The sequence below is a fragment of the Giraffa tippelskirchi genome, chromosome 1, assembly GCF_054371585.1.
Source record: "Giraffa tippelskirchi isolate mGirTip1 chromosome 1, T2T-mGirTip1v1.2.pri, whole genome shotgun sequence".
Classification (NCBI taxonomy): domain Eukaryota; kingdom Metazoa; phylum Chordata; class Mammalia; order Artiodactyla; family Giraffidae; genus Giraffa; species Giraffa tippelskirchi.
The window spans coordinates 49,792,569-49,806,872 of record NC_137275.1 but is presented as its reverse complement, the minus strand read 5'-3'; the positions used below and the strand labels follow the sequence as shown (position 1 = coordinate 49,806,872).

At 36.8% G+C, this 14,304-nt stretch overlaps 1 protein-coding gene across 1 annotated transcript in view; it reads right to left on the bottom strand.

Annotated features, from left to right (window-relative positions):
• Positions 1–291: 291 nt before the first annotated feature.
• Positions 292–14,304, bottom strand: part of KCTD8 (potassium channel tetramerization domain containing 8) — a 256,056-nt gene continuing 242,043 nt past the window's right edge. The window contains exon 2 of the mRNA XM_081522135.1: positions 292–959. Within this exon, the coding sequence (XP_081378261.1) occupies positions 499–959 (461 nt within the window). The 3' untranslated portion in view covers positions 292–498. The remainder of the gene's footprint in view (positions 960–14,304) is intronic.

Below are 14,304 nucleotides of genomic sequence, written 5' to 3'. Positions count from 1 at the left end.
TCTTGTGATTTATTTGTAACACTGTGCTCATGCAAAAATAATACTTGTTTTATTGCGTTAACATTTAAACAGTTTTGGATTTGTGTCCCAAAACCATCATCTAACATTTTACTTGATGTTGCTTCATCCATATTGTCACTTTATTTGAAGTGATATGATGATTTGTTTTTGGTGAGTTACAAAATGACAAACATAGCCAGTTGACCACAGTTCAAAAATCAAGATTCTAAGCTTCTTGATCATGCACATTTTACTTTCATTCTTGCAAAATTGTTTGAATCAAGAACACCATTTGATTCAATATTTATTCATTTTATTTTTTGAAATATTTCTAAAAACAACAACAACAAAAAGAATGAAAGAAAATACTGTCCCACATCCACTGTTCACAAAAAGGAAGAGCAGCAAGAATCACACTGACTATTGTTAGTACACAGTCAGGTGGTGAAACCGGTAAACACTGAACCTCGTTGAAATACTGCAGGAATGTGATCATTACTATAACCCATACTTCTGTAACAGTTCAGATTGCCACTGGCGTTTGCGCTCTGGAAAATAATCTGGAATGTGGATTTTTTTAAAATCCTGAATACACTTTTTCATTTCTTCTTCCACACTTAGCTTCTCACAGACTTTCTTTTTGGAAAGATTGGTTTCCCGGGACTTGCTGATGAGCGTCTGAAAGAGTTCACTGTTTCTGCGTTTGTCTGGTGGGGGCATCCATTGCACAGGTGCTTTTTTGGAAGGACGATCCAAAGTTAAGGTGTTAGGTTGGTGAGCTGTCGCCTGCTGGGCACTGGGTGGGTTGTCCTGGGGAGTGCTCGCCTCTGAGTGGCTGTCGCAACTGGAAGTGGAGAGCTCATTACAGGAAGTCCCACTCTCACTTCCTTTATCCGTGACTTTGTCATGTTTCCTATCTTCGTGTTCTTGTTTAGGTGACACTATTTTCTGAGGTGGTCCTAAAAAGGAAAAAAGAAGTAGAAAAACTGAGTAAGAAGTGGGAAGGTCAAATTAAATAAACTTTATATATATATTGGAGAAGGCAATGGCACCCCCCTCCAGTACTCTTGCCTGGAAAATCCCATGGATGGAGGAGCCTGGTAGGCTGCAGTCCATGGGGTCGCTAAGAGTCAGACACGACTGAGTGACTTCACTTTCATGCATTGGAGAAGGAAATGGCAACCCACTCCAGTATTCTTGCCTGGAGAATCCCAGGGACGGCGGAGCCTGCTGGGCTGCCATCTGAGGGTCGCACAGAGTCGGACACGACTGAGGTGACTTAGCAGTATATATATATTTTATTTTATTTTCAACCACAAACGTTTATGTGGTCTCCTTCATTCATTTATATTTGAGGAATTAAATTCAACACCTGGTATTGTTAATGTACACTGAAGCATGCAATGTGCTGATTAATTATTGATAACAATTAAATTTGAGAGGTTTGCTTGATGAGCATTTATCCCGTAACAGATCATCTATAACTTCATGCTAAAAAAAATGATTTTTTGTTATTTTTAGTTACTAGTTCCTGCAATCTGAAAAAGATATCACATATAAATATTTCACTAGTCCCATAACTGTTTTATTGAACAGTTAGTTCATTTCTGTTTTAGCTAATGGCATTAGTTGTCCTTTGCGTATATAAATAATTCACCATCATAATGCAGAAAGTACCACGGGTCTATTTTACAAAGTCACAGTATTCTCCAGGCCCAGAAGTGCAATAGCATCATTTATGCTTCCAAGAGGGAAACTGGTTTAAATCTTATCCTCCGTCTCTTAATCTTGTTTCCTGTCTACTTTCTTGGAGAGAATCATTAAAGTACTATAAGATATATAGGTACCTAATATTATGCTGAAAAATATAGTTGAAATATAGTATTCTCTTAAAATACAAGGCTTACCATTTGAGGTAAATTACCTAGGAGGACAACTTTCAGAAAATGATAGTTTGCCAAGATAATTATTTCAAATACACAAACAGTTTATTTCCAAGAGGGAGCATGTTTTATTCTCCTTGACTCTGCTGTGGGATTAGGATCTCCATCTAACATTTATTGAACATCACCACATGCCCAGAACTATAATAAAAATTTGATTTAACTGGAGCCCAATCATTCAGAAATATAAGTTACCCAAATGTTTTTCTCTTGTATTCAACATTTACGCACAAGTTATCTGAATCATGGAGAAGGCAATGGCACCCCACTCCAGTACTCTTGCCTGGAAAATCCCATGGATGGAGGAGCCTGGTGGGCTATAGTCAATGGGGTCGCTAAGAGTCGGACACGACTGAGCGACTTCACTTTCACTTTTCCCCTTCATGCACTGGAGAAGGAAATGGCAACCCACTCCAGTATTCTTGCCGGGAGAATCCTAGGGACGGTGGAGCCTGCTGGGCTGCTGTCTATGGGGTCGCACAGAGTCGGACACGACTGAAGCGACTTAGCAGTATCTGAATCATAATTGAAATGAAAGGCATCAGTATTTTAAGCAATTGCATAGGGGATTCTACTGTGCAGCCAGAGTTGAGAATAACTGGTCAGATTCATAGGGTCTCAACCTTAGCCACATATGGAATTGCCTGGAAAGCGTGGATTATTGATACCTTGATCTTAACCCCAGATGTCCTGCTCAATGCTACCTGATCATGGGGTCATTTAGTAGGTTCAGGTGATTTCAACATTCAGTTAAGATTCTGAGGGTTTCCTCAGTCTAATATACATGAATTAATAACCAATATGAATAGTCTATAGTACTCAGAAGGGTGAGGAAACAAACCAATAAAAATACTTTTCATAAGAGCATCCACTATGTACTACTCATTGTTGAATGCTATCACCAATTTCCCTATTTAAAATTAGAAGAAAACACATTGATACTAGACATTTAGTTGAGAGGAATTAAAGATTTTAAAAAGCTTTAGAACCTTTCGGAAGGCTGCCCTGGTGGCTCAGTGGTAAAGAATCCACCTACAAAGACAAGACACTTGGGTTCGATCCCTGGATCAGGATGATCCCCCAGAGAAGGGAATGGCAACCCACTCCAATATTCTTCCGGGAGAATTCCATGGACAGAAGAGCCTGGCAGGTTACTGTCCATGGGGTCACAAAGAGTCAGACATGACTGAGTAACAAACACCCCCCCCACACACACACACATACACACCATACAAAAAGGTCTAGCACAGTAATTCTCAACAATGAGAGTACATCATTGTAATTTTTTTAATGTACAGGTCCATCTCTGGAGATTTTGTTTGCTGAATGAATGGTTTGTATGTATGTATTTAAATGGCAGTCAGAGTGGTAAAGGAAGTACAGCATCTGTTTATCTAATTATCTTAATGGCGGAATGTAATCCCAAGCTAGCATAATGCCCACTAGCCTAGTAAAATGTATAATATAAACAAATGGTTTTTACCTCTTTACCAAACTTGTGTGTTATTTTAACCAGAAATCTCCACAGAGCAATCTGAGGTTTTTATTCCCAATTATGATTAAAGGGTTAAACTGTAAGTAGCTGGGAAAGCTAATTTATGTTTAAGAATAAATGAGTAATGAGGAATCATTTCCTGTTAATAGGCAGGGAATAGAGCATTGAATAGAGATACCTAGGCAGAAAAGTAGTAACATCAGAGAGGAAGACAGTACAGAAAGAGATACCACATACCATTAAAGCAAATGGTTCACTCTGTTTTGATTCACTGGGGAACAATGCTCAATGAGATAGTCCAGGAAGAACACAGAGGTACATGAAGCCCATTTGTTCAGACACCAAGTTGTGTCCAACTCTTTGCGACCCTATGGACTGCAGCACTCCAGGCCTCCCTGTCCCTCACCATCTCTCAGAGTTTGCCCAAGTTCATGTCCATTGAATCAGTGATGCCATATGAAGTCCATGTGTTAACTAATAAATTCTATATAGTTATTGTTCTTAATGGTATTATAAATTATTCATGGAAAAATACTCCCCAAAATACACACACATAAATGCAGGCTCCACAGTACAGTAGAATGCAATATATGTATGCTGGAAATGGATTGCTCTTGTTTGTAGTGTAAGATGGAAGCTCAAGGAAGACTTCTTTGAAGAAGGCATTGATCAGTTTAGCCAATAGAATTTTACTGAGCACACGACGTGCCGGGCTGGGATCTAGAGGAGGCACACAATGGGTACTCCAGTGAAGCCCACAGGCTATTTTATGGTATTCCATAACATTAAGTATTTAAAATGCATGAGGCACTTTAGAATATCTCCCACTGTAGACTTTGAACTCCATGAAAAAAAAAAAATGGAGATAGAAACCTGAATTTTCTATGGTCTCAAAGCACATTTTTCTCAAAAAAGAATTTAGAATAGGTTCAGATATTAACAAGAATTAATAAATATACACTTTTATTTCTCATCCTTCCTAATTCTTAAGCTATCTTTGACAAGGTAGACTCCTAATCAAGGGACAAATTAGGTTCAGATGTTCACTTAAGAGAAAATGCATAACTTTATTTTGTCCACACTTTTTAGTGTTTTTTTGAAGTGTAACTGATCTACAGCACTATGTTAGTTCCTGTTATGCAACATACTGATTCAATATTCCTATATATTTCAAAATGGTCATCACAATAAGTCTATATACCATGTGTCACCATATGAAGATATTACAGAATTATTGACTATATTCCCCACACTGTACATTTCATACCTTTGACATATATTTTGCAACTGGGAATTTGTACCTGAGCGACTTCACTCTCACTTTTCACTTTCCTGCATTGGAGAAGGAAACGGCAACTTACTCCAGTACTCTTGCCTGGAGAATCCCAGGGCCGGGGGAGCCTGGTGGGCTGCCATCTATGGGGTCTCACAGAGTTGGACACGACTGAAGCGACTTAGCAGCAGCAGCAGCAGCAATCTCCCTCATCTATTTTTTTCCTTTCCCCATCTCTGCTCCCTCTGGAAAACACTGGTTTGTTCCCCTTATCTATGACTATGTTTCTGTTTTGTTGCTCATTCATTTTTTTTTTAAGACTCCAAATGTAAATTAAATCATACACTATTTGTACTTCTCTGTCTGATTTATTTCTGTTAACGTAATATCCTCTATGTCCATCCATATTATCACAAATGGCACAATTTTATTATTTTTTGGCTTAGTAATAATCCATTATGTGTGTATATCTATCTATATACATATACAAATGCGTGTGTATATATAGGTAGATAAACCATACACACCAAATCTTCTTTAGCCATTTGTCTACTGATTGGCACTTAGGTTCCTTCTATATCCTGGCTCTTGCAAATGATTCAATGAATATAGGGGTGCATTTACCTTTTTCTAATTAGTGTTTTCATTTTGGGGGGATAAATATCTAGGAGTGAAACTGCTGCATCATATGGTAGCTCTGTTTTTAATTTTTTGAAGAACACACTTTTGAATGCATAGAATACTGTCATAGTTGTTGGCATAAATCATTAAGGGTAATAGTCTCCTTTTGATTTATGTTAGAATTTTTGATGATGCATAACATATTATATATTATAACTTCTATTTAATTAAGCACACTTTAAATCATTATTGATAACTTAGTTGATTTAAATTGAGACTAAGATATAATAACAAAATGATTTTGCATTTTTATCACATGAAATTTAATAAAAATAAATTAATTAAAAGGGAATAATGATTTATTCTAGTTGCTTAGTTTTCTGTGAATGCCTACTAATTGTATGCTTCCAGGGATAATTTAAAACTTTACATCACTCCATTCAATGATCTAAAGCCACTTGAAATGCCTTAATAAGCATATGAATAATAACATAATAATAAACCCTGCATATACAGGAACAGCATGATTGTCAGAAACTTCTCTGTGTCTCTTCTGCTAATAATAGAATCAAATATATACCTGTGATCTTCTTAAAAGCATTCTGCCCTCTGAAACACAGCACCAATCTGACTTAGTATAAGAAAAGAAGGATAAGAAAAGAAAATTAAATGTGATTTGGTGACTTAATCAGCTGGACTTTCTTCCTTCACATAATTGTTAGAATAGGCAACAAATCAGTGAACAATAAGATTAACTTTAGAAAGGAATTAGCTATTTAAAAGTCCAATATATATGTGCAGTTAGAAACTTTTCAAAAAGTATTTGGAAAAGTAAATCTTCCACTTTTTATTTGGCTATTTGCCATTAAATACAGTAGGATTTTCATCCAGGAGTTGACTGTCTTTCAAGGCGAGTTGAGTTCTACCTAAGAGACCTGCAAGCCAGCTACCTAGTTCATGCCACTTCACAATTAACTTTTTAAAAAGCAGTGAAGACACATATGCATACACACACACAATACACATTATACTCCTTTATTAGATTCACACCTCTCTTCACAGTGGTGGAAGATCTGAGGCTAAGCTTGTCTCAGCCTCTCTAGGCAAGTACTTTGTGCTGTTCATATCATCTAGTATTTGTTAGCCCCTAGATTTATTTATGTGATAAAGTTTTGTGATTCTAATCTATATAATGAATAGTAAGACCTTTTCCATGTAGTAAAACTCTAATTGAATATTAAATATAAAATATTAAAGAGTTACCATTAATAGAAATCACCTTTTAGAATGGGGAAACAAATTCAACTTCTATTTAAGTACTTCACAGAATTACAGGATTCTAGGATAATTTTCTCTAAATTCATTGATAGGAAGTGTAGTTCTAGAAGATATCAACCTACATTTGTTTCATTAAATCTATTCTTGTCACTGAAATGCTGGCAATAAGAATGACACTTAAGGCAACATAGTGCAGACTCACTGGGCGCTTGTTCTAGTTCAAGGACTTAACTAGGTGTGTTTTCTTGGTCAGGTTATCTACTTTCTTTGGGCCTCTGCTCCTGTTTAAACTTCATCGAGTTGCAGCAAGGATTAAATGAGCTAGCACACACAGAGTACTTAGGATGTTCCTGGCATGTGTAAATACCTGCAATGTTTATTATTAATATACAGAATAAATATTCATTGTTATTTGGCTATTTGGCTACAGTACAGCATATTTGCTTATCTGAATATTGACAGTACTGATTGAGGAATCCAAATAATTCCATTCTAATTTTAGCTCCACAGGTAGTAACTGTGAACGTATGAATTGCAGGCAAGTCACTTATTTCTCTAAGCCTCAGTTTTTTATCTATTAAAAATGAAATAAGAACAGTAATTCCTAGTCATATGGTTATAATAAGAAAGGAGATAACAGATGTTGGAGCAATTTTGCTGTAAAGTTCTCTACAATAAATTTGAGAGACTATTAAGTATTAAATTGTTTTGTCCAAAAAGGAACTTATTTGAGAAAATAAAACACAAAAGCTTTGAGTTATTAAAATGTGAATTAAAAGTAATAGTAAAAACATTACATTAAACAAAATAAAATACACTGAATATATCACAGTGGGCCAAAACTTGTAAAATTGGACAAAATGGTATTTTCAGTTAATTCCATTGGCTTTTATTACGTTGATATAAAAAGGAGGAACTTGTAGCTTTTCTAAGTTATTTGGGTGAATAGCGTTGTACAGAAAGAAATTAAACATTAATATTTTCATTTTTTAAAAAGGCACATGACTAATAGTGCTGGGTGTAGGCACATTCAATAGGACTTCCATATTTTTTTTCAGAATACACAGGAATTTCAAAATGAAGTCTATGTGGAAAACTGTGCACTTGAACAAAATCTTTTATTTTAATCTCTTTACCTGCCTACTGATGATAAAAAAGACTGAATATATGAAATGTGTCTGCAACAGGCATAATTCCCAGAAGGGAAATTACCCTTTAATAGTACTAAACTCAATGGTGTGTGAATGGTTATGTGGTACTTGAACAGAATGAACCAATCCATCTTAAATATTAGCACCACAGGCCTCTAAGTATTAAGCAGTTGAGTCCAAAGGGGAAAAAATTTTCATTTCAATTTGATAAACATTTGTTGAGCACCTATTATGTACCAGGCACCACAGTGTTAGTTTCAAGAGGAAGGACCCACACACACACACACAGTCATTCAGTCATTCAGGCTTAGTGTGACAAGCACAGTAATGCAGCTGTATCTAAAAGGCTATTTGAATGAATAAAAACTAATTTTATATGAAAAAAATTGAAACATTTCTTATATTTTAATGATCTCTTCTATCATTACTTGATCACTTCTATGAAAGAAAGTGAATAAAACAGAAAAGTAAAGAAGGGTAATTGAAAAGAGACATATATTGTGGATTCTTTTCTTCATACTGACATGATTGATCACTAACCAATCTTGTGATAATCCTTGTACCTGTTAACTTTTTACTATACTTTTTTATCTACAGTATGTCTTCCAGTGCTTAAATTGTAAATGCCTTGAAGGCACAAACTGTGCCTTTCTAGACTGTTGTGAAGCCTCGATCAGAGTAAGTGTTTAACCAAACTAATAAAAATAAAATTATATTCATTTCTCTGAATTTCTATAGTAACTACTACTGACTATGTCATTCATTTGGTACTTAGCATTCACTACATTTTATGTTACTATGTGTGCTGTGCTTAGTCTCTCAGTCATGTCCGACTCTTTGCAACCCCATGAACTGTAGCCCACCAGGCTCCTCTGTCCATGGGGATTCTCCAGACAAGAATACTGAGGTGGGTTGCCATGCCCTCCTCTGGGGATCTTCCCAACCCAGGGATCAAACCCAGGTCTCCCACAATGCAGGCAGATTCTTTTCCATCTGAGCCACCAGGGAAGCCCTTTATGTTACTAAATATTCACCTAAATGACCATAGAGTAGTATTTATTATGGGTTTCCCAGGTGCCTCAGTGGTAAAGAATCTGCCTGCCAAGCAGGAGACATGGGTTAGATCCCTGGGTTGGGGAGATCCCCTGGAGAAGGAAATGGAAACCCACTCCAGTATTCTTGCCTGGGAAATCTCATAGACAAAGGAGCCTGGTGGGCTACAGTACACAGGATCGCAAAGAGCTGAACACGACTAAGAGACTAAACGGCAGTAGGAGCAGTATTTACCATTGAAAACAATTTTGCATTTAAGTGGATCCGCACAGTTCAAACCTATATTGTTCAAGGGCCAACTGTTATTTCCATGAGAGCAGAGGCTATGTCTTAAGTTTCCTTGTATCGCTCCATTCAGGAGGCTGATTCATCACTGAATCAAAGATACTAATAGAGTGAATAAGCAAAAGTAATGTAGTACTAGGAAAAAATAAGAGAAAATACACATGTAGTTAGATTTATATTGGAGGAGGTTTCAAAAGTAATCTTAGCACCTTCCTCCATTTCTATAAGTCTGTTGCTTTCTGTTAGTTATTTCTGTAGATGATATCCAAGTAATCTTTGGCTACTCAATGGATTCATCATTTATTTCCAATTATTTTCCAGGTTTTGTTAATTCTACTGTTAAACTGGTTTTTGAATCTAGTGTTAGTGTTAGTTGCTCAGTTGTGTCCAACTCTTTGTGACTGTTGCCCACTAGGTTCCTCTGTCCATGGGATTCTCCAGGCAAGAATACTGGAGTGGGTAGCCATTCCCTTCTCCAGGGGATCTTCCCAACCCGAGGATCAAACCTGGATTTTCTGCAATGCAGGCAGATTCTTTACTGTCTGAGTCACCCCCTTGAATCTAACCCTTCATTTCTACTCCCATTTTTCACCTCTTATAAAAGGTTTCTCATTACTTCTTAAGCAGTTCTCTGACTCCATTTTTAGCTCCACTTCAAACTATTCTCTACAGCATTGCTAAATAAATATTCCCAAAATGTAATTCCGTGTACAAAAACCTTCTAAATATTTCCTATGTACACAAAATCAAATCTCAGTGCCACATTTTGGCATTGGAAACTACCCTTAGTGTGACCCAAATGATTATCACAACCCATCTTGTAACGTTCCACATGTACTGGCCAAAACATATGTATTTCTGATAAATGCCTTGCTCTATCCATGCCTATTCCACCCCTCTGGATTGCATTCCTTCCTTGCTTTAAAGGAAAACACGCTTTCAAAGCCTATTCCCAATGGTGCTTTTAGCATCAAACATTCCATTCTTCCATTCGGAAGTGACTTCTTGTTATCCTTGTTCTCTTAATGACCCTTTGCAGTTTGCTTGAATCTACCAATTATTGGGTTTATCTTGTCTCAAATAATAGTTATTTCCATACTAATTTTAAATTGCATCTCTGGATTCTGCCCCCCAACACACACACACACACACACACACACATACACACACACACACACACACACACACAACACCTATGTTAAGCACTATGGAACAGAGATTCTTTTCTATCTTTGTATTTCCTGGAGCACCACTGTCATGACAAGGCTAATAATTATTCAGTAACAGTTAAACTGAATTAAGTGAAATTCATATAATTTAACTAAGAATGTCTAAGCTCATAGGGAATTTTTTATCCCGAAAGAAGTTTTGCTTTGTCTTAACTAATAAAAAGATAAACCCAAGTATAACTAAGCCCGTAGGTTACAACAAAAACAAAAAAAGACATGGGCAAAGATATGAACTTTTAGTGGTGACCTATAAGAAGGACCTCATAGTCTTTGTAGTAAGTGAGAGTTTTCCTTTGAGAAGGTACCTATGTTAATCCCTTGAGATTATTAAAGAGAAATAAAAAGCACTGGGGAACTGCATATAATAAGGAAAACCAACTGTCTGTTGTGTACTGAATTCTACAATACTAATGTGATTGTATCTGATGCTTGCTTCAGATGTCTAGGAAAAAAGATATTAAGTGTTCACTTGTCCATTCAGAATCCCTATCACATGCAGAATGGTTACCAACCCCTTGCAAGAAGTCTACATTTGAAACTATCTTCCCATTTCACTTATGGGAGCTGGTATTCCATGGCACATGTACCAAATTTTGTGTTAAAAAATAAAAAACAAGAGCTTCAGAAAGATGCCCGGGATTCTTCTGGATCCTGAAATTAAGACTTGTTCATTCTTAGGTTCCCACCACATTCGAATCTACCACACCTTATTAATGAATGTCTGACTTTTTTCCGTACATGCTGAGGTAGCCACCTTCTCATTACCTCCTTTTTCACAGGCGCATACTGTATAAGAGGGATAATTTATCAGGTTTAAAAATTTGTGGACACAAGCCTACTCATGCTGATCTACATCTGTAAACTGTGGGTCATACCACCTACACAGGATTGAGAGGTTGTATTCATAACACATCTGATGGTTGTGGGAGGAAAATAAGGAGCTCCGAAAATGTAGGTTGGGGTGCACTTATGGTGTGCTGTGTGTAACAAACTGAAATGAACAAAAAACCATGCTGGCTGTAAATTATCCTTGCCTGATGTAAGATACTAAAAGCAAAAACTCAGTGACAACAGGGGAAGCAGAGTTTGTGAGGGAGCAAAATAAAAAACAGGCTAATACTCTTGGGCAGTGATTGTAGGCAGAAAGTCATATTTAAGGGGATTTTTATTTGTTACATTTCTTCAGAATCTGAGTGCCTTCCTATCAATAAATGGTTTCAAGTACTTTCAACAATGTCCACTGAGATGCCACTTCTTATAGCTGCCATACTATTTAATGTGAGTGTCCCCTCTTCTCCCTTTGAGATGCGTGAAAGTGTTATAAAAGCAGTGCAGTGCAGAGTCATGACAGTGAATGGAAAAAGGAAACATAAATGCTCACAGCAGGGTTTAATTTCATGTTCTGTGACAATGAAAAATTGCTCAGCCTTTAAATAGCAAAACTGTGCTTGAAGTAAAGTTCTGACAACTACTGGCTATGTGCCGAAATGTGTCTTTGAGATTCATTTGCCTATTTTGCTCAAGAAGGGTTAAAAATATGGTACGTCCCTCCTAGAATTGCTTTAAGGAAAGATATGTATGAGAAAGTCTTACAGTAAGCTGAAACGTGGCCCCAGGTCCTAATTCCTGGAAACTATAAATGTCACTTCATATGACAAAGTATTAACAGTTGTTCTGGATTATTTGGATGGACTCTAAATCAATCACAGGAATCCTTGCAAGAGGGAGATAGAGGGAGATGTGATACACACACAGGAAGAGGAGGAAAGGTGATCACTGAGTCAGAGATTGGAGGGAGGTGGCTATAAATCAAGAAATGCTGGCAACCACCAGATGCTGGAAGAAGCAAGCATCAGATTTTCCCCTTGAACTTGTGGAGGCAGTTTAGCACAGGTATCACCTTGATTTCAGCCTGCTGAAAGTGATTTTGGATTTCAGGAACTATGGAACTTCTGGAACTATGAGAAAATAAAGTTTCAGTTGTTTTAAGCCACCAAATTTTGGGGAATTTGTAACAATAGCCATTGGAAACTAATACAAGTCTATTTACTCTAGTATCTGGCCCTTGTCAATGCTCAGTTATGGCATTTATACAAGTGAGCATGGTATTATCTTAATAACTTGATGATACTGAATCTGAATTACAGGATCTTAGTTTCTTTACTAAAATGCAATCTCTGCCAAACTGTCATCGTATTTATTTTCCAACTCTTTGCCCTTAAGATTTGGGAAATAGTTATCATGTTGAGTCTAAGTTTTGCCCAGTTATATAAATCAACCATTATTTGCATAATGAGGTTTATAGTCCTCTAACAACATCATATCTGTTCCCACAATAAACTCTTCTATTTCTAAACACACACGCTCACACACAGATACATCCACCCCTCCAACTACACACACATACATCATATATATAAATGATATTTTTAATCACAAACTCTTATCTATAAGTGATTCCATATACATCTCTAGCACCTGAACATTCCTTAAAGTTTTAGCACTAGATTTAACTGCTTTCTGGACATCTCCTAAACTTCAAATACTATACGCCCCCAAATGACAAATGACCTCACTATTCTTTCCCCTTTAAACCAGTTCCTCCCCTGATGTTTCTATTTGTCTTTTTTTAATACAAGCACCGCAATCTTCTGAATCACACAGATTTGAAGTCTTAGCATCATCTTCATTATTGCTATCCCTACTGCTCTATTGATTCCTTCCTTCTATGAACAGCTACCTAATCTTACTGAGTGTACTTTGACTGCGTCTCAATCATTTCCTTTGTTTTAGTCTTGACCATCACTGTTCTGATCCTCATTAATCTATTGTAATGACCTTCTAACCTCTTACTGAATCTACTGAAAAGACATTCTAGAGATTTTTTCATTTCTAATATCTACCACCTGCTATCTGCACTGAGAACCCAGCTGCATATCACCAAAACATAGCTCTTTTTATAGTACCTCTTCTCTGAAAATGGCTTTCAGAAACAAATTCAAATCTCTTAGCCACATAAACAGGATATCCCATGACATGATCCCAGTTTCAACTCCAAAACTCATTTTCTATTACTCCCACCTTCTATTCAAGCCAAATTAGAGATAATTACTATTATCCTCAATAATGCATGTATTTTTGTCTTCAGTTCTTCATCTATGTAAAGAAAGACTGATTTCTGTTTTGTATCATACTTATGTATTTGGAGTAAATTCTTTATTGGCTGAGTGTGTATGTGTGTCTGAAAATAAATTTATGGCCCCTATCTATGTAATGAACTCCAAGTCCAAGGAGTAGATTTATAAGCCAGACTGGGATAACCGCAGTACCTTACCAACTCTATCCCATAATCTAAGGCAAAGATGTAGGTTAGAAGGCAAGTTACTTGGGTAGCTCAACAACATGAAATCCTTGGAATACTTTAAACTGTTGATGAAGGGAAAAAGAGAGAAAAGACCTTTATATGCTTGGCAAAATGCTTTTGGATGTGACTGCAGATGACTGAGTGCCCAGCCCCAACCAGAATAGAAGAGAATGAGAGTTGAAAGGAAGCCCTACCAGTTTTGGCCTGTCTGACTCGGTGATCCTGCTGGTCAATTCCACCTGTTAGGCAAGTATTTTAGACAGAATAAAATATAATATCACCAGAAAAGTCCTTTTTATAAACCAGTTTAGATATTTTGTTAGATTCAAATAAGCTTGAAATGTAACTGAAATCTTTCCTCTTGAAGCAAGCTGAGTGACATTTGATTGTATTTGTCATTGTAGAGCTCTGACACTTAATGCACAAACTTAAATATTTTAAGCTACTGATCAGAAAAGCTGGGGAAATTTAGAATGAGTTATGCAGAAATATATATATATACACACACACACACACAATCAGTGTGTACATGCATGATAAGTCCCTTCAGTCATGTCCAACTCTGTGCAACCCTGTGGACTGTAGCCTGCCAGGCTCCTCTGTCCATGGGAT